Here is a 27,886-nt window from a genome sequence, read left to right on the forward strand (position 1 = left end):
AATAAAATATTTAAAACGTATTTTTCTAAAAAATTAAAATATATAAATACAAAAATCAAACATAAGTTAATGTAAAAACATAACAAATTAAAAATAAAATAAAGAACAAGAAAAACATAATTAAAAAAAATTACAAAAACATAATTCGAACTACGACAAAACCTTAATCAACATTCGAATACCCACAACATCTTAATCGTACTTCAAAGTACAATTAAGATCTCGTCGATATTCGAAAGCCGGTTAAGGTTTCGTCTTGTTTCGAACAGACCTCAATCAGCTTTCAAACATTCATGAGACCTTAACCACACTTTAAAGTACGATTAAGACCTTATCGGCGTTTGAATACCGATTGAGACTTATGTGATTTGAAACAGAACAAGGTCTCAACTAACTTTTAAATGCCCACGAGACCTTAACCGTATTTCGAAATATAAAGCTTCTCGAGCCTCATTTTACAAATGCAACACTTACATTTAGAATCATAAATTTTAATTCATACGTCTCAATTCAATTCATATATTTCAATCCTTTCGGATGCATACATTTCGACACAATTCATACATTTCAATCCATCCAGATAGATATATTATATCAAAAGATAGCATAAATGAGTACAAGAAGAGGGATACAAACCTTCAGTGCACAGACGAAGAAGAAGAAGAAGGTGAGAGCATATCCACCATGCTACCACCACACCACCACCATGTTATCCCGCCACAAAACCAAAAGAAGAGAAAGGCACCGCGATGGAGGAGAAAGCACAAAGGAGGAGAAAAGGAGGAGGATGGAGGGAAGACTACGAGACACAAGAAAGAGGCGCGAGAGTGAGAATTATGTGAGGAAAAGAGACGTGAGAATGAAAGTGAAAGTGAAGCGTGAGAGTGTAGGGTTTCTTTTCAAAATTCAGAAATAATCTTTTTTATGCAAAGATTTTTATGCGTCACAGATGCACAAAAGTTCAAAACGGACATTTTCAATAAAGTTGGTGGTGGCTAAAGTTATGGAGGTGTAGAAAGAACAACTCCTTCTCAGTAATATATAATCCTATAATATATATAGGGTATCAGCAACAGTCCCCATATTGCGCACAGACATGACAAATGATTGCTATTATGATTAAACTCGTGACTGCTAAAAGAGAAGCAGCGCATCTTCCACGAAGGAGACGAGTGTTTCAAATGTCCTATGAAGAGGGTGTGTCGTGTCGCAACGAAGGCCGCAAGAAGCTACGCAATACAAAACACACTCCAAACTATTCGTTTCTTCCTCATCTTCTTTGTGCTTATATAATTCTTCCACCTTGTCACTCCCTCTAACCCCTCCTGTTCACGATTCTTCTCTTCTAAGCCACTACCAACCCTTAATTTCTCTTTTGTTATATTTTCTTTCAACCATGGAACTCGGTGACGGTTTTGACTTTGAGGACTCTTTCCCTTCCATGATTGCAAGACTAGGTGTAGAAGGGTTCATTGGGGAGCTCTGCGACGGGTTTCGTTTGCTCATGGACGTGAACATGGGGCTCATCACGTTTGAGAGCTTGAAGGTGAGCACCTACTTGCTCGGTTTGGAGGTGAGGGACGATGAGCTGTTGTGCATGCTCATGGAGGGAGATTTGGATGGAGATGGAGCTCTTAACCAAATGGAATTTTGCATTCTCATGTTTAGGTTGAGTCCTTGCTTGATGGATATGCAAGGTAATGAGTATCCAGTGCAAGCCAGAGTAATTAACCTTCTATAACCACTTTTCTGTTTCTCTTAGATTTAACAATATCATCATCCTCGTAAGAGATGGGAAGTCATTCTTTGGTTCAGAATCTCTACTTGTCTATAGTCTCGGTCAATTTCACGTCATACTAGTTAATATTAAGAAAGCTAAGATTGACCAAGATTATAAACATGTATGTATTGTTATATAAGATCATAGTTTCTAATGAAACCTACTGTTTTCTGTTGAAACATTTCTTTATTTATTATTGTAACTTACTGGTTCATCACTATGCTACTCACTGCTAGTTTTTCACGTTTTGTTCACTTTTTCTTGTCTTTTACTTCCCATACCTCAAAGGACTACAAAAGTAGCATATATCCCCTCTGACAAATGACTTAAGTAATGTCGGAAAATGATGGCTTACGCATGATACAGTAATTTCTTTATATGAAAGAGTTTATTTATACACTTGTTTTGATCAATGTGTTAAGGTACTCAAGGAAGTATAAAGTAAAAAACAAAAATAAAAAATAAAAGAAAGATTAGATAAGTATATATATATATATATATATATATACCCAACTTTTATATATCTATCTTGTAATTAGGTTATTACTAAAAAAAATAGTTTTTTCATAAATAAAAATCGTCTTTTGTTATAATATAGGATAACTTCGTCAAAATGTCTCAAATATCAACTCATTTTAACTTTTTTTAAAAAAAAGTATTTATAAAAAGGTCTATTTAAAGAATTTATCAAATTTATATTTCTTTATTATATCACCTGCATATCTCTTCTACTGTATATAGGCATCTCAACCACCATCTGAACCTGAAGTCGACACGTGCATAAAGAAAAATATTCAAAACACTGCAAAAGACAAAATGTATTTCTTATAATATGAAAAACTTTAACTATTGATATCTAACATGATTTTGTTTACAAAATTTTAACGGTTTAATATCTCCATAGGTCCCTATTTTTATCCAGAATTTCAAATAGGTCTCTTTTTTTTTTCGGCATCTCAATTGAATTTTTATTTTTGTAAAATTAAATCAAATAGGACATTTCCGTCAAATTGAAATGATGCCGTCATTATTTTCACCCAGAAATAAAGCATATCCTTCTTAACGGCGTTATTTCAATTTGACAGAAAGGTTCTATTTGATTCAATTTTACAAAAATAAGAACTGAATTGAAATGTCGAAAAAGAAAGAGACCTATTTAAAATTCTGGATGAAAATACGGACCTATTTAGACATTAAACCAAATTTTAACTGTACACCGTCATAAATGAACGCGTATAGAACTACATGAGTAAATGAAATAAAAACAATGCTAAGATTAAGTCTGATCATGCTGAATCATTTATGAAAAAAGCATATATGATTAATTTAAGTTGCATTTTTGGAATGCTGGAAAAGGCTTTTTAAATTTAAGTGGCATTTGTTGTTGTGTCTGAAATTAAAACTGAACTGAAAATTTTCAGTTTATCTACAGCGCAGATACATATACAGTGAGTGTGCAGCCATCAATTTTGTCTTCTTTTTATGTTTGTGGATGTGTCCCCGTCAATAAAGAAGAGCATAAAGATACTTGACACCTTTATGTTCCTTTCGTAATTGTGAAGTATCTTTAGGTTTAAGTCACCCCCTATTTGGTAGTGGGACACGTGAAACAAATTGAATACTTTTACTTTCTAGGGTAAAGAATGATTGTGACATACCTTTTCCACATAACAAAGCAATTTTTTTTTTCTTAAGAAAATTCTAGCATTATAATATAGTTACTACACAAGTGTTTTTTCCTCCTTATAAAATTTTTAATTTATAATTTTAAAAAATTATATTACTTTTACTTCTTTTACTAATGTAAAGATTTCATCGATGGGTTAAAAATCATTGTCTATGAATGCAAATTTCATCCTTCATTTAACTTTTAATCTTGATTTTTTTATTTTTTTATGTTTAAAAACATTTTTTAATTAGAATTGGTTATAATTAGGTTTATTAAACATTAATTACAAACATCAGTGCACTTTCGACTTTTCAAATTGTATAATATGTTTTAGTTTTCAAGAAAATGTAGAATATAAAAACACTTGGTGACCATTTTGAAAATTTTGCAAATTTATAGGCTCTAGTTATGCATATTTTTTTAATTCACTCCCTATTATCCTTGGTCAAAAAGTGCATAAAATATTTTAATTTTTTTCAAAATTTATACTATTATTTTAATTATCTTATTTGAGTTAGGGATTTAATAACCAAAGTCATCTATTATTTTCTGCTTTCGTTTTCCAACAATTGAGATAAAAAAATGTTCGAAAATATTTCTAGTACACACTAGTGCAGAATTGGCTTTTAACGTCCCCCATAGACATCCGTTCTCAAAAGCCCCAACGTAAATAATTGACTGGTGACATTTTCGTAAATAAGTGAAACTGTAGACGTCCGACCCCTCCAAGAACGGACGTGTATAATATTATAGACGTCCGTTGGGGGGTGGGGGGGACGTTTAAGGGCTGAACAAAATCAACCCTAAAACGTCCGTCCTGTGAGGGCGCGGACGTCTATAATATTATACACGTCCACCCCCACAAAACGGACGTTTAGGGTCTTGACAGGGTAATTGGAGCATTAAATATCTTCAGCCCCTTAAACGTCCGTCCTCGAGGGGGGCGGACGTCTATAATATTATAGACGTCCGCCCCTCCAGGATGGACATTTAGGGTGCTGACAGGTGGTTGTAGAATTAATGCTCCAACTACCCTGTCAGCCCCTTAAACGTCCGTCCTGGGGGCCGGACCTATATAATATTATAGACGTCTGCCCCCCTCGAGGACGGACGTTTAAGGGGCTGACATGGGGAGTTGAAACGTTTAGTTGTTCAGCCCCTTAAACGTCCGTCCTAGGGGGGGTAGACGTCTATAATATTATAGACGTCCGCCCCCCATGACGGACGTTTAAGGGGCTGACATGGGGAGTTGAAACATTCAGTTTGTTCAGCCCCTTAAACGTCCGTCCTGGGGGGCGGACGTCTATAATATTATAGACGTCCGCCCCCCAGGACGGACGTTTAAGGGGCTGACAGGGTAGTTGAAACGTTCAGTTGTTCAGCCCCTTAAACGTCCGCCCCCCACTGACGGACGTCTATAATATTATAGACGTTCGTGCCCCCCATCACGGACGTCTAAAACCCCCCGCGAACATCAATTTTAAATTACCATAGACGTCATATTAGTGACGGGCCAGACGTCTATACTATTATAGACGTCCGACACTCTGGGGCCCGGACGTCTAACAGTATTAATACGCGAAACGCGAACCCGCGAGCAGAACGCTCACTGTTCATCGTCGTCCCCCCGCGAACGCTGTCTGCCATTGATTTTCCAGGTGCGTTTTCTCTCTTTTGGACCGTTTAAATTGACTTTCAATCCGATTACATTGCTCTGTGATGAAATATCTTTGATTTGAACCGATTAAAAATCGTTTTCTGTCCGTTTTTGTGTAGTCTCTTGCGTGTTCTTGGGCGGCTTTTTTGACTGTTTTTGGACGAGGTGTTAGGCCGTTCCCTCCTCGATTTCCCTCCTTTCATTTCGAATCTACTTTTCATGTTAGCTTGTTGTTATTGATAAATTTTTTGTATGCATGTAATTGGGTTTTGTGTATGCATGTTTTTTACTCTAAAGTGTGCATGTGTTATTGGCTTTTGAATATGCATGTATTAGTTGTGTTATTATAAGTATCAAATCATTGAGTGACACTTAGTTCCCGTTTGAAATTTAACACAAATGATTAATCTTTTAATCGTTTGTGTTAAATTTTGAATTGTCCGATTGGACAGTTTGAGAAAATTAATTTTCATAATTTGCAATAACATGTCAATTGGAGTTTATGGATAAGATTGATAAAATTTCGGTTTAGTACTTGTGTTGTTCTCCGGATGCATATTTGATTGTGGTCATCGTTGACTACTCTCATTTCGTGTATTTCGGAGACCAACGCGAAATGCTGCCGAAATCTTATCAATTTTATGATGTAGACTTCAATGCACGTGTCTGAGCAAATTATGAAAATTAATTTTTTTGAATGGGTAGGGCCTAACCTTGTGAGAGTTAAAAAAACTTGAACTGATGATTTTACGAACATAGTATGGATCGAACCTGGATGAACGAACGTCGCATCAGTGAAGAATATGATAAGGGTGTTTCGAAGTTCTTGCAATACGTTGAACAAAATGCTAAGTCTGTCAACGGGACATATTTTTGTCCTTGTGTCCGTTGTCTTAATCAAATACGGCAAGACTTAGGCAATGTGCGTGACCATCTATTCATGTACGGCATAATGAGGACTTATACCGTTTGGACTTGGCATGGAGAAGTACTGGACTAGCCTACCACGTCACGAGGAACGGATTATGTGGAAGAATGGATGAGTGACCATTTAGGGGACATGATACGTGATGTCGGTGAAGATAATTTTGGAAGGGCTAATTTGTATGATTCTCTTATTAATGATTCAGAGCAGTCGTTGTTCCCAGGATGCTTGAACTTTACACGTCTGTTATCAACATTAAAGTTGTTTAGTTTAAAAGCAAGGAATGGATTGACCGATAAAAGTTTCACCGAGTTGTTGGAGTTGTTGAAGGAGATGCTTCCAGAAAATAATACTCTACCTATTCGTAATTACGAGGCCAAAAAAATTTTATGTCCTGGGTCTTGAATATAGAAAGATACATGCTTGTCCTAATGATTGTGTTTTGTACACAAAGGAGTTTGCTTCGTTAAAGTATTGTCCAACATGTGGTTTATCATGTTTTAAAAAGAAATCTGACCGAGTCACTGGTAATGAAGGTAATGATGGTGCACCTGCTAAGGTGATGTGGTATTTGCCTATAATACCTAGGTTCAAACGTATGTTCTCTGTTAAAGAAGATGCAAAGAACCTTAAATGACACTCTGACGAAAGAAAGTGCGATAATCTTCTTCGACACCCTGCTGATTCTCCACAATGGAAAAAGATTGATGACAAATTCCCTGAATTTGGTGCAGATCCAAGAAACTTAAGGCTTGCACTTGCAACTGATGGTATGAATCCTTATGGAAACTTAAGTAGCAAACACAGTTCGTGGCCAGTTATGTTGATGATTTACAATCTTTCTCCTTCGTTGTGCATGAAGAGAAAATATGTGATGTTGTCCATGATGATATCGGGTCCTAGACAACCTGGAAATGACATTGATGTTTACTTAGCACCTTTAATTGATGATTTAAAATTGTTGTGGGAAGAAGGCATCGACGTGTTTGATTCACATGTTCAGGAACAGTTCCGTTTGCGTGCAATGTTGTTTTGTACTATAAATGATTTCCCAACGTATGAAAACTTGAGCGGTTATAGTGTTAAAGGTCAACATTGGCCACGAACACCTTTAGTACACAACGACGTCAATATTTATATTAAGAAACTCATGCAACCAATTGGAAAAATAGTTATATATAAGATTGGGAAGCCTACTCTCTATGGCCTTTTTAGAACTTCTCGTTTTGGTAACCAGAGAGATGAAGTACCTATTTCTATGAAATTAAACAAAATTAATTATAACATTAGATAATAGAGGATGCATGCTCTAACACTTACCAAATCCAGTAATGCCAAAACTTTCTATAAAATAACCATAAAAAGTTCATAATAGAAGTTGTCCCATTATACCAAATTTTTGGATGTGCGAAAACAAGTTTTATTATGGATTTCTTTATTGTTTATATAATGGACACTATACGCATATAAATTCCCAAAAAATATATATTCTAAGTTAATAAAATATATACACTAGTAAAAAATTTGGATTTTAACTTTTGTATTTCACATCGGTTTCATTACAACCGAAGCATAAAATAGCATTGGCTCTGATACCACTGTTGGGTCTATCGAGAAAGAGGTTCCTTGTGGGTTACACAAACACCAATAACATCCAAGCCAACTATATAAGGGATCGACACCACTCTCTACCTAAAACCTTAAAGCAATAAGTTAATGGGTCTTTCATCTTTATATACTGCTCTACTTTCTTATTTCTATCCAATGTGGGACTTAGACTCACACTTGGATACCCAACATGGTTTACAAAGAACCGAACTCCGAGGTCTATGACCTCAGTTGTTTAGAGAACCGAAGCCATATAAAATACTTATGTTTCGGTTATATCACAAACTGAGGCATAAAATGACTTAAAATGTTTTTTTATTTGTTTGAGAGGTTTTAGGCCGCAGTTTTTAGTAGAACCGAGACCATACAACCCTTATTGTTTCGGTTAATAAAATAATCGAGGTAATATTATGTATTTCTAGGGTTATATTTCGCGAATAGACAGAACCTCTTCCAAATTTCATTTTCATTTTCTTTGATTGGTGCGTCGCTCTCCTTTCTTTGTCGCCTCTCTCCCCTTTTCAACTTTCATTTTCACAACCATCCTCAATATTCCTTCCATTTTTTTACGTCGATTATGTATTTAATTATGATTTCCTTTCGTTTTAACCGATTAGTTGTGTACAGGTACTCTTTGGATGGGTTGTTTGTGACGTTCGTTTCGTTTCAGCACAAAACTCACCTTCAAGGTTAGTTTTGTTTTAGGTTTTTCATGTTTTCATTTGATTGATAAAATTGAGAGTATGCATAAATGAACTTCAAATGACTTGAAAATTTGTATCAAGAACAAAAAATCATGAAAATTCCTAAAAAAGTATTTTAGCTCAAAATTCAAAGTGTAACTATTTTAAATATTTTTGCAAAGTTTAAAAAAATACAAAATAAAATTTTAGAAAATAAAAAACAACATTTCCTGAAAAATCTGAAAGGATTAGCGGACTATACAAACTACCACATTATCATATATTTTTTTTAATCCCAAATCTATGACGATATACACCACAAACACCCCTGAGAAAAACAAGTAATTGTGAAAGTGGCAGCTTTGAATCAAACTTTATTTATTTGATAAATAATTGCTACCAATCTAAAAGAAGTACAATTATAAAATAATGTCTGAAATGCATAGCCATGACGCTTCAAAAATCATATCTGGTAGAAAATAATTAGACAGTAGTTTAATCATTAAAAGAAAAACTTGACAGTGCCTTATGAATGAGACGTAGAAGTAAATTGAACTTCAATGTTTATCAAATTGCTTATGCATATAAAAACAGAGTACTTACAAGTGGATTTGCTTCTGACTCAAAACACCAGCACTGAGTTTCTTGTTCTAGAAACAAGTACAAAATGATAATAGACCATGTTATCTAATTACATAAATTGTGCACCAGTTTCGCTAGTTATATTGATAAGTTCATGGATGCTAGTACCTAATAATTATTTTATAATCAGTATATAAACTTATATAATTTGAATAAAGGCGTACTTTTCTTTTTTTTTCAACGAGCAAGATGGAATTTATTATTAATATATCAAGAAGCAAGAATTATAATATAACAAATAAAATTCAGAGTCCGAGCATATATTTTACCTTGTTTTCTGGAAAAACATTCAAAAGCAATGATAAGGTGAAAGTCACTCATTATTGTTCTGCTAAATTTCAATACACCATTCGAGGTACGAGAAGATTGCTTTTGGAATTTTCTTTCTTATCCATCCATGTCTCTAACTTGCTAACCCAAAAAAGTTTCCTCCCCTTCCCAAATGAATTAGTAGTTAAAGTAAATAAATGCATTAGTAGTTAAAGTAAATAATTAAATAATTGAATAATTGGAAGTCACAGCAGGTATGTTTTACGGTGATTGATTGAGGACTATCTGGAGAACATAATAGAACACAATAGAATACTCACAAGATTCATGGTAAAGAAGATAAAAGAGATTCATGGTAAAGAAGATAAAAGAGGAAGATGGAGCTTCAAAGATTCTACATTTTGTGAAGAATCAACAATTAACCTTTTCTTTTCTCTTAAACACTTTTTTAAATATGTAACATAGCTTCGTTTTGGTCCTTATATTTGGCCAAAGAACCTTGTCTAGTGTTATTCAGGACATTGACGCAATTAAGAGGAAATTAGCGTCTCACGTAAGATCTTAATGCTTAATAGCGTTACTTTTGGGGAGGCTCACTCATCCTTAGACAATAGGAGTGTTGGGATAAACTTAAATTTTAGGCATTCATTAAAATATTATTTTATTAGTTTTTGGTTTAGTAATATTTAGTTTGATTTTGATAAAGATAAAATAGATATAGATAGTTTTGATTTTCCCTTTATTTAAGAGAGTATTATTTTATTTTATTGATATAAGATAAAGATAGATTAAGTAGATTTTATTTTAAGTTAGTTGATATTTTATTGTTAGTTTTTATTATTTGTACTTGGTCCAAGGCCCTATTTGTACCTATTTCAAGGTTGTCAAGGTTCAATGAAAAGTAACCCCAGTGAATTGAAGAGTATTATTATTTGTGTGGGTCACGTTTTTCCCAACAGTGGTATCAGAGACAGGTTTGTCTTGGTGACCGGCTCAGACGAGTATAATGATCCCTATACCGAAAGTCTTCCTGGAAAAGGGTATCTAGGTAAGCAAGTTCTGTTAAGATATGATGGTTGGAAAGGGCTACTCGTAGTTGGGGTTGGTTGGGAATGCTTCCGCGGGAGGAAAAGTTTCACCTGAAGGGGAGGGCCATAAGGAAAAAGAAGAAGTCAAATATGATTGAAATAAGCAAATCTGGAGTGGGATGATGCACATGGAAAGCCGATTGAAGGAAGGAAGAATTTAAGTTTATGGGGGAGTTTGTTGGGATAAACTTAAATTTTAGGGATTCATTAAAATCTTATTTTATTAGTTTTGGGTTTAGTAATATTTGGTTTGATTTTGATAAAGATAAAATAGATATAGGTAGTTTTGATTTTCCTTTTATTTAGGAGAGTATTAATTTATTTTATCGATATAGAGATAGATTAAGTATATTTTATTTTAAGTTAGTTGATATTCTATTGTTAGTTTTTATTATTTGTACTTGGCCCAAGGCCCTATTTGCACCTATTTAAAGATTGTCAAGGTTCAATGAAAAGTAACCCCAGTGAATTGAAGAGTATTATTATTTGTGTGGGTCACGTTTTTTCCAACACGGATAACCTAATATCCAATGTAAAAAACGACTGGTGGCATTTTCGTAAACAAAATTTGTATTTAGACATTGGATTTGGGGGGCACCGATGTCTAAATTGATTAACACGTCAGCTTTCCCAAAATGGACGCCAAAAATATGGCAGAAATTAATTTTTTATTGGTCTTAAACGTCCGACTTGAGAGCCCACGACGTCTAATTCGTATTTAGACGTCGGATTCACCCTATCAGACGCAAAAATGGTCAGCCCAAAATCTCAAAAGTCATTTTTTTTTTGCACTTAAACGTCCGATCCCGCCACCCCGACATCTAAATAGCCCTTAGACGTCGGCCTCCCTAAAGTCGGACGCCAAATGGTCTGTAGATGTAGGTAAAAAGTGATTCTTACATTGCCCTTATACGTCGGCTAGTCAGCCCCGACGTCTAAATACTCTCTTAAATGTTGGGGCCCCTAAAGTTGGACACTAAAAGGCTCTGCCAAAATTAATTTTTAAATTATTTAAACGTCGGCATGAGAGGGGCCCCGACGTTTAAATGGATATAGACGTCGGCCACAGAGGGGACCACGTCTAAAACCTTTTATTAACCAAAGCACAAACTCGCGGGCAGTTACGCGCACTGTTCATCGTCTTTCTCCTCGCGTTTTCTCTCCGCAATTTGCATTTTCCTACTGTGTTTTCTCTCTTTTGAACCGTTTAAACTTAGTTATGCTCCGATTAAATTACTCTTTGATGAATTATCTTTTATTTGAACCAATTAAAATGAGTTTTCATTGCATTTTGGTGGAGTTTCTTGCATGTTCTTGGGTGGCGATTTTGACCGTTTTTGGCCTGCGAATTCTTGCGTGCACTCCTCCATTTCCCTCCACTGCATTTTTAATCTGCTAAGAAGGTTAACTTTATTGTTGAAAACTTTTTGTGTATGATTGTTATTGGCTTTTGTGTATGCATGTTATTAGCTTTTGCATGTTATTGACTTTTGGGTATGCATGTTATTGCCTTTTGAATATGCATGTGATAAAGTTTGTTGTGTTATTATGATTGGCATGTTAGATTATAACTATGAAATCATTAAATGAAACTTAGTTCCCGTTTGAAATTTAACACAAACAATTAATCTTATAATCGTTTATTAAATTTTGAATTGTCTGATTGGACATTTTTGGAAAATTATTTTTCATAATTTGCTATAACATGTACGTTGGAGTTTATGGATAAGATTGATAAAATTTTGGTTCAGATTATTTGTGTTGTTCTCTAGATGCATATTTGATTGTGGTCATCCCTGACCACTCTCATTTCGTGTATTTCGGAGACCAATGCGAAATGCTACCAAAATCTTATTAAATTTATCATGTTAGAGTTATTTGCACGTGTCTTAGCAAATTATTAAAAATAATTTTCCTAAATGGGTAAGACCTAACCTTGTGAGAGTTCAAAAATTGTAAACTGATGAAGTATTCTACGAACATAGTATGGATCGAAGCTGGATGAATGAATGTTGCATCAATGAAGAATATGAAAAGGGTGTTTCAGAGTTCTTGCAATATGTTGAACAAAATGCAAAGTTTATGAACGGACAAATTTTTGTCCTTGTGTTCGTTGTCTTAATCAAATACCCCAAGACTTAGGCAATATGCGTTACGATCTATTCATGTTCGGCATAATCAGAACTTATACCGTTTGGACTTGGCATGGAGAAGTACTGGACCAACCTACCACGTCATGAGGAACGAATTATGTGGAAGAATGGTTGAGTGATCATTTAGAGGACATGATACGTGATGTTGGTGAAGATAAGTTTGGAAGAGCTAATTTGTATGATTCTCTTATAAATGATTCATATATGTCTCATGATTACACGTCTATATAGAGGTTTGTTAGCTGTAAAACCAACGGCAAGTGTACTGGTCGCAACATAGCAAGTGATAAATATTGTTTTCTCCCAAAAAGGGGGAGCCTTTAACATCCGATCTTTTTGCTTCTGATCAAAAAGGGGGAGAAGAATAATACAAAGGGAGAAGTATAAATTATTACAGGTATTGCTAACCTTGTTGTTGTTTGTTAGCTTGTATGTTTTGCAGGTAAGCCAAACTTGCTTTTAAAATTGAATTTTTGATCATCATCAAAAAGGGGGAGATTGTTACCAATAAGGAGTATTGGTAAATCTTGAAGAAATTTGTTTTGATGATGCTACAAGAAGTTTTAGTTGAAGAAGATATTAGAATTAGTTAAAAGCAATTTGTAGAAATTAAATGTAGTAGGAAATTCTTGTAAACCTTGTAAACTTGCATTTTTAACTGCAATAATCGATTATGGAATGGCAATAATCGATTATCACAGAGTCATACAGGAATAATCGATTATCTCTTCATATAATCGATTATCACATTTTGAAAACCCTGTAACGGACTTGAATAATCGATTATCACTTACAATAATCGATTATTCATGGCAGTTGGGAGCTGTCCTTTGGCACTCAGTGTACTTGGCTATATATTTTGTTTTGGAGAAATTAGAAAAAAACGTTGTTGAACAGAAGCTCTTGCAGAATACTGTTTGTCAGAGGAAGTTCTCAGAAGCTATAGTTCAAGTTTCCTTGCTTGGTCTCGTGAACAGGAGAGGCTCGCGTGTCGTGTGTCGATAGTCGGAGCAAGCTCTCTTCGAGTTAGCAAGGTGCTCTGCCTGGTCTCGTGAATAGGAGAAGCTCGTGTTTCGTTTGTCGATAGTCGGAGCGGTTCTCTTCGAGTTGGCAGAGTGTTCTTCTTCCGGTTCGTTCGTCGAAGGAAGGTTTATTTATCTGCTTTATTCACTATTTCTTGTAATCTGTTAAATAACTTTTTAGTGAAAAAGGTTAATCACTATTTATAGTGATTAACGACTGGACGTAGATTCTTTTGAATCGAACCAGGATAAAAATTGCTTGTGTGATTTTCTATTCCCTACACTCTTTATCTTTTACGCATATCAACTGTTTGATAAATTTTCTCTAAGAAAATTTTTTTTCTAAAACGGACCATTAAACTTGATTTGTGACCGTAACACGCTTTCCGAATATTTTATTCCGCTGCGCGACTCTATAACGGTACCGATTGTTCCAATAATTGGTATCAGAGCTTGCTTTGATATTTTTTCAAATTTGTTTCGAAAATGGCCGGTCATCAAACTCAAGTATATGCCGAGGGTGCTTCCATTAACAGACCTCCATTGTTTACTGGTGATAACTATGCTTTTTGGAAAGTTAGAATGGAGATTTTTATGGGATCTATTGATAGAGGTATCTGGGAAGCTGTACAAAATGGCCCTTATATTCCTATGAATACTGTTGATGGTGTAGAGACTGAAAAATCATATTTTGATTGGACTGTTGAGGAAAATAGAAGAGCCCAATTTGATATTAAGGCTCGGAATATAATTTTTTCTGCACTAACCATTGATGATTTTTTCAAAGTTTCTGTTTATGAAAGTGCTCAGGAAATGTGGGAATTTTTAAAAGTCACTCATGATGAAGTATCGAATGTGGCTAAGTTGACTTTTTCGAATTCATGCTCTACATCAAACTCCTCAAGCTCAAGCGATTCTAATGAGCAAGAAAATCTATGCTTGATGGCCAATGATAAATTATCTGAAAGCAAAATCTTGAAGGAAAAGAAGGACTATCAAGGTTCCTCTTCAAGTTTCAAATGTTATGGATGTGGTGAAAGAGGCCATGTGAAAGCTTATTGTTCAAGCAACAAAAGAAGTAAAGAAAGAAAAGAAAAGAAAATTCACAAGAAGAAGAAGGTTCACATTGCCTTGGAGGATAATGCATCAACCACCTCTAGTTCAAGTGATTCTGTTGAAGAAATAAACTTGTGTTTGACAGCTAATTTTGATGATGCTGGAAGCCAAGTAAGTAATTCTAGCTATGAATCTAGTGAATTTGATTTGCAAAAAGCTTTTCTTGAATTGCTTGATGAATCTGAAAAATTGAATGTTGCTCATAAAAATTTGAAAAAGGAATTTAAAGAATTGCGAATTAAATATGAGAAGGCATTAGATGAGGAAGTAAGTTTGAGAAATAAAATTTGCAACTTGGAAATGAAAGAGTCTTCAAATGTTGAACATCCTGTTGAATGTCTTTCATGTAAGAATCATATGCTTGATATTGATATTCTTGAAAATCTTCTTGAAGTTGCAACTGGAAATAATAATGTTGAAATGCCTATAACTGTTAGAAAGGTTTATAAAAACAAAAGTGTTTTTAAAAGTAAGAACCAAATTAAAAGAACCCGTAGGGTATGGGTTGAAAAAGGAACTGTGTTTTATAGAAATCCAAATATTGTCACATGCTTTTATTGTATGAAAAAGGGGCACACTTCTAACAAATGTAAAATTAAACATTTTGATGTTCCAAATGGAAAATATGCTTGGATTCCTGTTATAAAGTAAATTGTCTCTAACCCCAAAGGACCCAAATGAGATTATGGGGACCAAAACTCAATTGTTTGGTTTTGCAGGTTAATTTTTCAAAAGGAAAAGAAAACTCTATGGTATCCTGGTATTTTTCAAGAGCCTTGAAATAATTTATGAATGTTAGATGTGTCTTAAAGTTGAAAATTTGGCCCAAATTTGTGTTTTCCGAAAATTAACGTAAATAATCGATTACCAAGGGTAATAATCGATTATCTCGTCCTTAAAAATTTGGATTTTGACAATTTGGCTCGCACATAATCGATTATTTAAAGTAATAATCGATTATCTTAAGTCACAGCGTAAAAAAAAAAAAACCTTTTTTTTTTGGTCTGTTTTTAAAAGGGGATTATTACATTCAGGGGAAGATGTATGAGGTATTATGCTCTTTCATGTTATGAAATTTCAGTTTTATTTATGTTTTGAAATGCATCCTTTGATTAATTGAGGGGGAGATCATATTTAGGGGGAGCCTTTAACATCCGATCTTTTTGCTTCTGATCAAAAAGGGGGAGAAGAATAATACAAGGGGAGAAGTATAAATTATTACAGGTATTGCTAACCTTGTTGTTGTTTGTTAGCTTGTATGTTTTGCAGGTAAGCCAAACTTGCTTTTAAAATTGAATTTTTGATCATCATCAAAAAGGGGGAGATTGTTACCAATAAGGAGTATTGGTAAATCTTGAAGAAATTTGTTTTGATGATGCTACAAGAAGTTTTAGTTGAAGAAGATATTAGAATTAGTTAAAAGCAATTTGTAGAAATTAAATGTAGTAGGAAATTCTTATAAACCTTGTAAACTTGCATTTTTAACTGCAATAATCGATTATGGAATGGCAATAATCGATTATCACAGAGTCATACAGGAATAATCGATTATCTCTTCATATAATCGATTATCACATTTTGAAAACCCTGTAACGGACTTGAATAATCGATTATCACTTACAATAATCGATTATTCATGGCAGTTGGGAGCTGTCCTTTGGCACTCAGTGTACTTGGCTATATATTTTGTTTTGGAGAAATTAGAAAAAAACGTTGTTGAACAGAAGCTCTTGCAGAATACTGTTTGTCAGAGGAAGTTCTCAGAAGCTATAGTTCAAGTTCCCTTGCTTGGTCTCGTGAACAGGAGAGGCTCGAGTGTCGTGTGTCGATAGTCGGAGCAAGCTCTCTTCGAGTTAGCAAGGTGCTCTGCCTGGTCTCGTGAATAGGAGAAGCTCGTGTTTCGTTTGTCGATAGTCAGAGCGGTTCTCTTCGAGTTGGCAGAGTGTTCTTCTTCCGGTTCGTTCGTCGAAGGAAGGTTTATTTATCTGCTTTATTCACTATTTCTTGTAATCTGTTAAATAACTTTTTAGTGAAAAAGGTTAATCCCTATTTATAGTGATTAACGACTGGACGTAGATTCTTTTGAATCGAACCAGGATAAAAATTGCTTGTGTGATTTTCTATTCCCTACACTCTTTATCTTTTACGCATATCAACTGTTTGATAAATTTTCTCTAAGAAAATTGTTTTTCTAAAACGGACCATTAAACTTGATTTGTGACCGTAACACGCTTTCCGAATATTTTATTCCGCTGCGCGACTCTATAACGGTACCGATTGTTCCAACAAACGGGTCGGGTCGGGCACGGATAGTGCCTACCCACAACCCGACCCGACAAAAAAAATCCACCTGTTACCCGATCCGCTACCCACACGGATATCTGCCTAAAAAATATCCGTGGATATTTTAAAACTCGCGGATACCCGTGGATACCCGCAGATACCCGCGAATACCCGCAAATATTTAAAAGAATATATTTTTATAAATTATTAAAATAAAATTGCAAAAAATATATAAAATATAATATAAATTAAATGAAATATAAATTAAAATTTAATTTTAATTAAATTTAACCTTATAAAATATAAACTAATTTTAATTTTAATTAAATTTAACTTAATAAAATATAAATTATTTTATTATTTTTATTTTTCGCGGGTAGCGGATATCCGCGGGTGCGGATAGTATAATACCCCCACCCGACCCGTTTATAAGCGGGTATTAAAATATCCGCTACCCGCAACCCGCGGGTAGTAAATATCTGTGGGTATTAACTATCCGTCGCGGGTTTTATTCAACATCTCTTCTACAATGTTTCCTTTTCTTGAGCTTTCCTGTGCTTTTCTTTTGAACTCTTTTCTTATGATGAATATTTTCGTTGTATGATATCCTTTTTATTCTTCATCTGAATGATCTTCTATTTAAAGGCTCTTGGAGAAATGTACGTTAGACTAAGCTCTTGCCCTTGATTATTATGTCTTCTCTTTCTTTGTTTACAATAGTTGTTGGTTAAAGTCAACTTGTTAGAGTATACTTGCTTTTTCAATACTTTGCTTGAAGTAGGCTGTACTTCCTTTTAGACATCGCTTCTCAAGTAAAGAACATTTCGTGAATATCACTTTTTTCTCTAACATCCACTTTTAATTTTTAAATGAAGCATGTGGATGCATGTAGAGTAGGTTATTTACAAAGAATATAATATATTGTGCATGCATCATATATGTCTTATCTCTTCTTACTTTTGTTGTTTTTGAACGTTATGCATTTAATGTCATTTAATGTTTGCTTATAACAACAAAGTGTTTTTCATTTTCTACCATTGAGGTAGCTTTTAACAAAGCTTTTCTTTTAAAGATACCAATATTACAAGGACTCTGATATACCTGATAAAAGAGGACGGTCACTTCACTTCATGAGAGACAAGTTTTTTTGGCAAACCCAAGTCACAATAGTATAGTAGAGTAACTAAGGGATGAATTATGGCTCATCCATCTCTATTTAACTTCTAAACCTAATGGGTCACTCCAATTCCATCCAAGCACATGGATTTTGCACCCTTCCGCAAACCATTTTTGTTTACAAAAGCCTCTATTACAAACACACAAACATAAATTTGGATTACCGATTGGTTCAATTATAAGACAAACTAAACACTCTTTACATACCTTCTAATCATGAAAAGACTAGAGGACTGGTGTATTGTATTAGACAAAGACTTATTGGTCCTTCCATGTAATGTTTATAGCCTCAACAATAGAATGCCAAACATCATGGACTAGATATCATAAGGATGCATGGATGAACTTGGTCAAAAGGTGAAGCTCGTTTGACAAGTAATTGGACTAATGGACTTCAAGCTGATGGGCCCACATAAGTTGTGGCCATCTAGTTGAACCCATGCTCAATGGGGTGAAACATTTAAATAGAGTATTAATGATAATTTATAATTCATTTTTGTATTAATTGAGATTTGACTAAAATTTTTTGACTAAGTACTAATTCCAGTGTTGGAGAATCTTTTGTTAAAATTCCTTTTTGTGGTTGTAGAGTGTTGGAGGATAAGCACCTAATAGTGAGGAATGCAGCAAGTGATAACAAAATCTTTATAAGATATATTTGTTCGGTTATGAAAGATCAATACTCATTTTGATATTTTATTTATATAATGAGTATCAAATGCAAGTTTTGTACTCTATTTTTATTTAATACTTTGTCTATAATGATAAAATTTATAAGAAAATATTCATTAGATATCAAAGTCGTATGTTCAGAGCAAATGATTAAGGTGTAACGTCAGTTAACTACCCAATTGGTATATATATTATAGATTCAAATGAAATTTTAACTAGCCAGTAGTTATCGCATATATGAAAGGCGTGTTACAGGTCGCTTACATATGCATAATAAAAAAAAAAGTCGTACAAAAACAAAATATCATTGGCCAACTAAGAAATTAACGTCTTACAGGAAAAAATATCATCGATAACTAGTATTCATTATATCGAACTATTTTTAATTATTGCTTTCTCCGTTTCTTGTTAAATTTTTGAAAATTTTGTGTTTGAACTATTATTACGAAATTGAAAGTCATATTAATTATTCTTTTATCAATTATAGTACTATAACAAAAAAAAAGTGTTTCTTAATTTCTATAAAAGACAAGATGAAAAGGAAAAAAAAAATGCGAGTAGAAACTATTAATATTGTAAGTGTAAAAACTAAAAGTATTGTTGATATATATAACTTACTAAAGATCTATTTAATAATTAGAATGTTCGTATGTTTCTGGATATTTGGAACAAAGTGTCAAGTATTAATTGTCCAAATTAAAAAGATTTAATTAGTTATATAAGTTTAACAGATTTTTTTCTATATACATACACATGTCCATTTCAATCCGACTCACATCTTACGTTGCTCTAGAAGTTGAACTTGAATAATCATACATTGAAGCAATCTCGTCAACTTGACCTATAAAAACAACTAAACAATATAGGCAGAAAGTAAACTCTTATCTAAGCAAAAACTCATAGACAATCTTATCCTTTTGTTTACTGATTCATCTCGACCATAAGAAAATAAGGGACTTATGGTCGAGATGAATAAAAGATTCTGAAAACAACATATAGTTAAAGATCACAAAAGGCTACGGTGTTGACTTGAAATTTAAGTTAGTTTCGATGAAGAACCAAAGTATACGTTAGAGACTCTCAGGTTCGCAGATTTTACTAGTCATACTCCTGCTTAGTCCATATATTTACATTATCCAATAACCAAGTTCCACAAAAGCTTGGATACAATATGGGTGTTATTCATGCTTTTGTGATTATATTTGCATGCATGCTTGTTCTCTCACTAGAAATTTCGGGAGCAAATGATTCAATCAACGTGGCCCAGTTTCTGAGGGATGGGAATACTTTGGTATCAAAAGGTGGAAAGTTTGAACTTGGATTCTTCACCCCTGGTAGTTCCCAGAAACGTTATCTGGGAATTTGGTACAAGAATATCCCAGTTACGACGTATGTTTGGGTTGCTAATGGGGCCAACCCTATCAATGATTCCTCAGGCATCTTAACAGTGAACACCACAGGCAATCTTGTTCTCACCCAAAATGGTTCTCTTGTTTGGCACTCCAACAACTCTCACAAACAAGCACAGAATCCGGTGGTAGAAATGTTGGACAGTGGCAATCTTGTGATAAGAAACGAGGGAGAAACAAACCCAGAAGAGTATTTGTGGCAAAGCTTTGATTATCCATCTGATACACTCTTGCCAGGGATGAAGTTAGGATGGGACCTCCGAACAGGTTTGGAACGGAAATATACAGCATGGAAGAGTCAAGATGATCCATCCCCAGGTGATGTATCTCGGGTTTTGAAACTCTATAACTATCCTGAGGTTTATATGATGAAGGGTACACAAAAGTTGCTGAGGTATGGACCATGGAATGGCGAATATTTTAGTGGAATGCCTGATCTACTGAATAACACCATTTTCGGCTTGAGTTTTGTCAGCAACGAAGATGAGATTTACTACACGTATACCCTCGTTAATGATTCTGTCCCCACCAGAACTGTTACAAACCAATCAGGTACTATTGTTCGTTATGTGTGGAAGGAGGATGAGAAAACATGGAAAACATACAGAACGTACCCGAAAGAGTCTTGCGACCATTATGACACCTGTGGACCTAACGGATTATGTGTACGAACTCAATCACAGCCTTGCAATTGTTTGAAAGGTTTCAGTCCAAAATCACCACAAAATTGGAACTCATCGGATTGGAAGGAAGGATGTGAGCGCAATAAAGCGTTGAATTGCAATAGTGATGTGTTTCTCATATTTAAAGGGCTGAAAGTTCCAGCCACTACAGATACTTGGTTGAATAAGAGTATTGATCTAAAGGAATGCAAAGTGAAGTGCTTGAAAGATTGTTCTTGCATGGCCTATACTAATTCAGATATCAGAAATGGAGGTAGTGGTTGTGTCTTGTGGTTTGGAGATCTCATTGACATGAAACAGATTGAAACTGGTGGACAAGACCTGTATATCAGGATGAATGCTTCGGAGGCAGGTGAGCAGCATCAGCTTTGATCTTTTAATTTCGATTTCTATTTTGAAAACTGAAAAATGTTATTCACTTTAGACATGACTGTTTTTGTTTTTATAATCAATTCCAACACTCAAGAACCTGGACCGAGCAAGCACACACTAACGATAGTTGCTTCTACCGTTGCTGCAATTTGTGGTGTTCTTATACTTCTAAGTACGTATATTATTTTCAGGCTCCAGAGGAACAAAGCTGGTGAGTAAATCGTTTAACATATCACTTCACTTACTCTCTACTGTTATTAGGATAATAGTCAACCAACAATTCCTTCACAACATGGCACTTACTTAGATAAAATCATGTAAAGAAATCATTGGGATTTTTTTAGATTAACTGTGTTCCTTTATCTGCTATATTATACATTCCTTTATGTGTAAGAATTTCATGCACAGAAGACTTAAGTAAAAGACATGTGGATGATCTGGATGTCCAACTGTTTGATCTAGTAACAATTGGAAAGGCGACTAATAACTTCTCCACAGAGAATATAATAGGAGAAGGTGGTTTTGGACATGTATACAAGGTAACTATTCTTTAATAATCATCACTACAATCAAAGAAAATAACACTGTTAAATATTTTCCCAAGTGTCTACTCATGGCAAGAGTATGCAGGGCATAATTGACGGGAAAGAAATTGCTGTAAAGACTATGTCAAGAAGCTCATGGCAAGGTGTGACAGAGTTCATCAATGAAGTAAACTTGACTGCAAAACTTCAGCATCGGAATCTTATTAAACTTCTTGGTTGCTGCATTCGAGGAGAAGAAAGAATGCTCATTTATCAGTACATGGAAAATGGCAGCCTAGACTCCCTTATTTTTGGTAAGAAAAATGAGATAAGCATAAATTGGGTTGCTAATGCATTGGTGAAACATGCAGATTACTGAAATAAAAAATTTTCCAAAATAAACAGATGATAAAAGAGGTAAATTTCTGGAGTGGCCTCAACGGTTCCAAATAATTTGCGGAATTGCAAGGGGCCTTGTGTACCTTCATCAAGATTCCCCACTGAGGATCATCCACAGGGATCTCAAAGCTAGTAACATCTTACTCGATAAATCGTTCAATCCGAAAATATCAGACTTTGGTGTGTCGAGATCTTTTGGAGTAGACCAATTTGAAGGAAGCACAAGTAGAGTAGTGGGGACCTGGTCAGTGTGTGTTTATCCTAAACCATTATTTTTTCTGTCTTCACAAATATGTAAAATTGTTCTTCATGCATGAAACAATCTCTTGCAGTGGGTATATGGCGCCAGAATATGCAGTTGATGGATTATTTTCTGAAAAATCTGACGTATTTAGCTTTGGAATTTTGGTGTTGGAGATTGTCTGTGGGAAGAGAAACAGAGGACTTTATCAGACAGATAAGAGTCTTAACCTTGTTGCTCATGTGAGTTCTTGAATTAATATATTTTTATTTTTCGTGTTCGTTTTGCTGAAATTTAACAAATATTTATCTTTTTTCTAATGCTTTTATTACTTTAAAATAGTCATGGACATTATGGAAAGCGGGCAAGGCAATAGATTTCATTGCCTCGAACATGAAGACATCATCGTGCGTTATGTCTGAAGTACTGCGTTGTCTCCATGTCGGTCTTTTGTGTGTGCAACAGTACCCAGATGATAGGCCTACAATGAAGTCTGTGATTCTAATGTTGGAGAGTCACATTGCACTGGCTGAGCCAAAAGAACCTGGTTTCCTTTCGAGAAATGTGTTACCTAAAGTTTTAGGCTCAAATATGAACGACACAAGTTCAACCAACGAAGTGACCATTACTCTGTTAGAACCTCGATGACTCATGAAACATTACTTAAACATAGCTATAGCTATAGGAGGATATTTGTAAGAACTTATACTACACTTTTACCCACCCATACCCGGGTTATTGCACTCTTGCGATGATATAAATCGGTTTGTTAACAAAAACCACAAAAACAAAAATTAGATTTAAAACCTTGATCATATAACTAGTGCATTGATGAGATACGACCATGGTTATTATTTACTGTTGATAATCGTTCACGAACTTAGACATATTCATACGAAATAATAAGAGGGAGAATTTTCTACCTCATTTAAGAATCGAAGCAAAAAAGTTGAGATTTTGATTATAAGAAAACTAAAGCATTAAGCCAAAAAAAATAAAAAATAAAAATAATTTGGGGTTTTTGGAGTGGTTCTATAGATAACCGTAATTATAGATCTATCAGATTTTAAATAATTATTTAATTTTAAGATCTATGGTAGCGATTCTAAGAAGAATAGTTGTCCTGGATCTTTAAAATTAAATAATTATTTAAAATCTGATAGGGTCTATGACCTTAATTGCTTTTGGAACCATTGTCAAAAGATTTTTTTGCTTTTGTTATTAGGACAATCGCTATCATAGGCCAAATATTATTAAAAATATTTTTTTTAATATAAAGGTCTATGGCTCAATTGAAGTCAGAACCGAAGTCATAGACCCTTTTTTTTCTCGGTTCTTACCACACTGCTACCTAAAGTATGTGTTTTTTTAAGATGGTGTTGTTTTTATAACATCCTACGTCACACAAAACAGACCTGCATATGAAATAAAGTATGTACAACACAAAAATGTAGACCATATTTTTCAATAAAAAAACATAAATATAACCATAAATCAACTCAATTTACAAATTAAAACATGTTAATCTACAAATTATTATATCTTAAAGTCATAAGAAACCTATTGGTGGTTTAGATAACATGTTTGACGTCAAATGGGACTGGAGTTCGACGTCGACGTCATAATGAAGGTGATAGGGGTTACTCAAATCCATAATAGTTGTGCAGTTCCCTACGGTGTTTGAATGTTGAATTCGGCTGGGCTTGGATGTCAATACTGGATAGTGGATAAGGGCAGTTAGTAGCCATAATTACTATTGTTACCATGATGAACTACTTAGTGAACGTCGAAACGTCAATTATTCTTCTATAAATATCACCCATTTAACTTAACCTCTTACAGAACTAATTGTTTCCCTATTGAACATATTAGGATCCATGTTTATTATTTCCTTTAAATTTTCTTTTCCTTAGATTTTAGAGCATTTCTCTTCTTTAAATTGCAATTTGTTAACTTGAATTTCAAAGTGGCGCGCATTCAACTTTAGTTCATATGAAGGTGCCCTTTGAAATTCAAGTCACCAAAATGTTTTTTATAGTATAGAAATGGTTAAGATATCTTACTAAAATGGAAGTTTTTAGAAAAATGAAACATGGTTCACAATATGTTTAATGCTGAAATAATTTTAATAACTAAAACAAAGCTCTAAAATAGTATCCATCTTTATCATTTTTTTGTGATTCATTTTTTAAATTGTCTACAAGTTGTTTTCTACCATTAGATTTCAGAGCTAACTGATATCTTAGGGTGAAAATTACTTGAAGACAAATTAATTGGTGAATCAATATACACATTTGACGTCGAATATTGTCTGCATCTAATGTCAACACGTTAGGGAAAGGGCAATTAGGACGCTTAATGACTGCTACTGTTACCAACCAAATATTTTTCTACAAAGACCATGCATATCACTTACCTTTGTTCCTAGAGTTGATTATGTTGTGATTGTTGATAGGGGGAGCACAGATTTAGCTTAACCCATAATCTCAGTGATATCTGAGTTTTTGATGATGACAATACATAATTAATAACACATGTGTATTTTGTGTTACATGTTCTATGTTTACATGTTATATGCTTTTCCTTAATGTGTTAAATCTGTTAAAGCATATCTAAGAACATGTTTGAGTTATGTTTGTGTTATTCATTGCATATCACTTTGTGAAATATGGGATTTTATATGTGTATGCATGACATATATTTTTTGGAAAAGAAAAATAACAAGCACTATGGTTGAACTTTAAATGTGTGGCAAAACAACAGTTTTAAGTCGATTACATTATGGGGTGAATCGATTAAAACTCGTGTGTTTGCACAAACTCTTTTGAAGTGTGTTGTGAGGCTTTTCAAAGAGAAAAGTTTTCAAAATTGTGCAAAAAGATTTCACTTAATCGAATGCATGCACTCTGTATTCGAATAAGTTAGTTGATGTTTTGAAAATCTGTTAAATGCTGGTAACAATTAACATAATGGTCATATTTTTAAACATGTTGACCAAACATTAAATGATAATCGATTGCATTAATTGTACATTCAATTATTTGTTTGACTGCTGCTAATTCTGTTATAACTGATTGTTATATTCGATTACGTTAGTCGCTCAATCGATTAAAATGTGTCTGATATGTGATATACTATAAATTGACGCAGATTTGAATTCTGTAAAAACTTTTGGTGATTCTAACAATTTCATACCATTTACAGAAAGTTGTGATCTTACAGAAAGAGAGGAAAAGCTCCAAGAAACAAGATTGACCGTGGTGATCAACAACTTGTGATTTCTTTAAGAGCAAGACTGTTGTGTTTCAAAGACTGATCAAATCTGCACACTTGGGTGTTACTGCGTGATCAGATTCTGCAATCTCTTGAAGATTGGTTTGAGTTCCCTGTTGTGACTACAGGAAGAAGAAGGCGTGTGTTCTTGACTTTGAGGGTGCCTCAAAGGGGTTAGACAACAGAAGAGGGTGTTCTTGTTGCTGATCTTGTTGTTGACTGCCTATATTAGATTAGAGGGTTAGAGAGGTGTTTTATATTTTTGACGTGAAGTCTCTATAAAAACCTTGTTGTAAAAACCTTGATCTTTATAGTGCATTGGCTTCTTGTACTTGGAAGGACACTGGATATAGGCTTGGCCGAACCAGTATAAAAACACAGCGTTTGAATTTTCTAATCCCTACTCTCTTTTATTCAATCGATTACTTTCTGTACTTATTCGATTATGTTTCAGCTGCATTGAAAATATTTTACCTTGCAATTCAAAAAAAGTATAAAGACATCATTTTTTGTGGAAAAGATTTTAAAAGCCTTTGTTTTTTACACTTCACCAATTCACCCCCCTCTTGGTGTGAGAAATTGAGTCATTCTATTTTAACAGATTCATTTTTTAAGTTTTCCACGAGTTGTTTTTAAAGGTTTAATGTCGAATTGTCTACCTGGCCGACGTCATATATCTTAGAGGATTTCTAAATGAAATCCATTTTTACAAAACATAGTGTCAAAAATGAAAACAAAACAAGAATAAATACATTACAACAAAACACAAGAAAAAAATCAAAACAAAACCAGCAAAATGGAGAATGTTTTTGAAATTCATAAGTGTTAACTTTTTCTTTTGGTTTTCCATCATACCTTCAACGTTAACAAAAACATTTCATAATGAAAATCAATCAACCATAAAGAAATGTCTTCATTTTGTTAAGGAGTTCATGGAAAACCAAAGGAAAAAAGTTAACATGAATTTGGTTATGAAAGCTCTATAGTGAAGCAAAACATTGGTGAATGGAGGTGTAGGGTTTTCAAAGGGTGAAACTCTATTTGAAATGAAATCCAAATATCTTAACTTTTTTCTGTGGATTTCTATCATATCTTCAAGCTGCACAAAAACTTTTCATAATGACGAGGAATCAACCACAATGCCTTGTTTTTGTGACCTTAAAGGAGTTAATAGAAATCCAATGAAAAAAATTAACAGAAGGATTTGGTTACAAAAGCTCTATAGAAAAGGAAAATTTTAAAAATGGAGGAGGTGTAGTGATTATCCAAGGATTCGAAAGTGTATTTAAAGAAAAACTATATTGTTGACGTCGAACATCATGGGACATTGACGTCTAATTTGGTTGACGTAGTAAAGAATTTTTCTGGGGGTTTGAGGTCGAATTTGGTTGGTATTTGACATCATATATTCATGGGGAAGGGCAATGAAGAGCCTTAATGGATGTTGTTGTTGCCAATGAAGAGGTTGACGTCGTATTTTGTAGGGGTTCGACGTCATATAAGCATAGGTATAATTACTAAGATCATTGTTTAACGTCGAACTAGTGTATGGTTTGACATCATTTCATTCCTAAATGATTGAATTTATTTACCATAATGTCACCAGTCATTGTTAACGTTGATTGTTCTGTTATTAGACGTTGACCGTATGACATTGTATGTTTGTTTGTACTAGTGGATGTTAAATACACTCAGAGGCTGACTTCAAATACCTTGGAGGACTTCTAAAAGAAAGTCCATTTTTTTTCAAAACATAGGTTAAAAAATGACAAGAAAATCAAAACAAATACATTATAGTAATAAATAGGGAAAAAAATGAAAATCAAACCTATAAAAGAAGCACGAGTTTTGAAATCCATATCTATTAACTTTTTGTTATGTGTTTCTATCATACCTTCAAGCATCACAAAAAAATTTCATAATGACGCTCAATCAAAGAAATGCCTTGCTTTTGTGAACATGAAGGAGTTAATAGGAACACAAAGAAAAAAAGTTATCAAAGGATGCAAAACTCTATTTGATTAAGAAAGCTCTGTTGGGAAGCAAAACTTTGGCGAATGGAGGTGTAGGGTTTTCAAAAGATGCAGAACTCTATTTGATGTGAAACTAAGTCTAATTAAATGACCATTTATATTCGTTTGTTTTGGATTGGACATTCGTTGTTTCCTACACCAACGTTATATGTTTCCTCAGATCATAGTTTGACGTCAAACGTGGGTGTAGTTGGTTGTTTCCTCATAT

The 27,886-nt window shown here is 34.1% G+C and overlaps 1 protein-coding gene and 1 pseudogene across 3 annotated transcripts; both read left to right on the plus strand.

The window, feature by feature from the left end:
* The first annotated feature begins 642 nt into the window (after positions 1-642).
* LOC148202506 (calcium-binding protein KRP1 pseudogene) lies at positions 643-2,023 on the plus strand (annotated as a pseudogene).
* A 17,652-nt stretch (positions 2,024-19,675) lies between these two features.
* LOC124846319 (G-type lectin S-receptor-like serine/threonine-protein kinase At4g27290) lies at positions 19,676-23,178 on the plus strand. 3 transcript variants are annotated; one of them, XM_088110307.1, is made up of 7 exons: positions 19,676-21,188; positions 21,303-21,419; positions 21,671-21,747; positions 21,839-22,046; positions 22,138-22,375; positions 22,464-22,614; positions 22,715-23,178. In XM_088110307.1, the coding sequence occupies exons 1-7, from the start codon at positions 19,916-19,918 to the stop codon at positions 23,018-23,020; spliced, it is 2,370 nt and encodes a 789-aa protein (XP_087966433.1). In that variant the 5' UTR covers positions 19,676-19,915; the 3' UTR covers positions 23,021-23,178. The 3 variants fall into 3 exon arrangements, with proteins under 3 accessions (XP_087966433.1, XP_087966432.1, XP_087966431.1); XM_088110306.1 differs by having other exon boundaries at positions 19,678-21,188; positions 21,620-21,747; XM_088110305.1 differs by having other exon boundaries at positions 19,679-21,188; positions 21,617-21,747.
* Positions 23,179-27,886: the final 4,708 nt, after the last annotated feature.

This window comes from Vigna umbellata, chromosome 3 (assembly GCF_029865625.1).
Source record: "Vigna umbellata cultivar VRB3 chromosome 3, Vumbellata_1.0, whole genome shotgun sequence".
Taxonomy (NCBI): Eukaryota; Viridiplantae; Streptophyta; class Magnoliopsida; order Fabales; family Fabaceae; genus Vigna; species Vigna umbellata.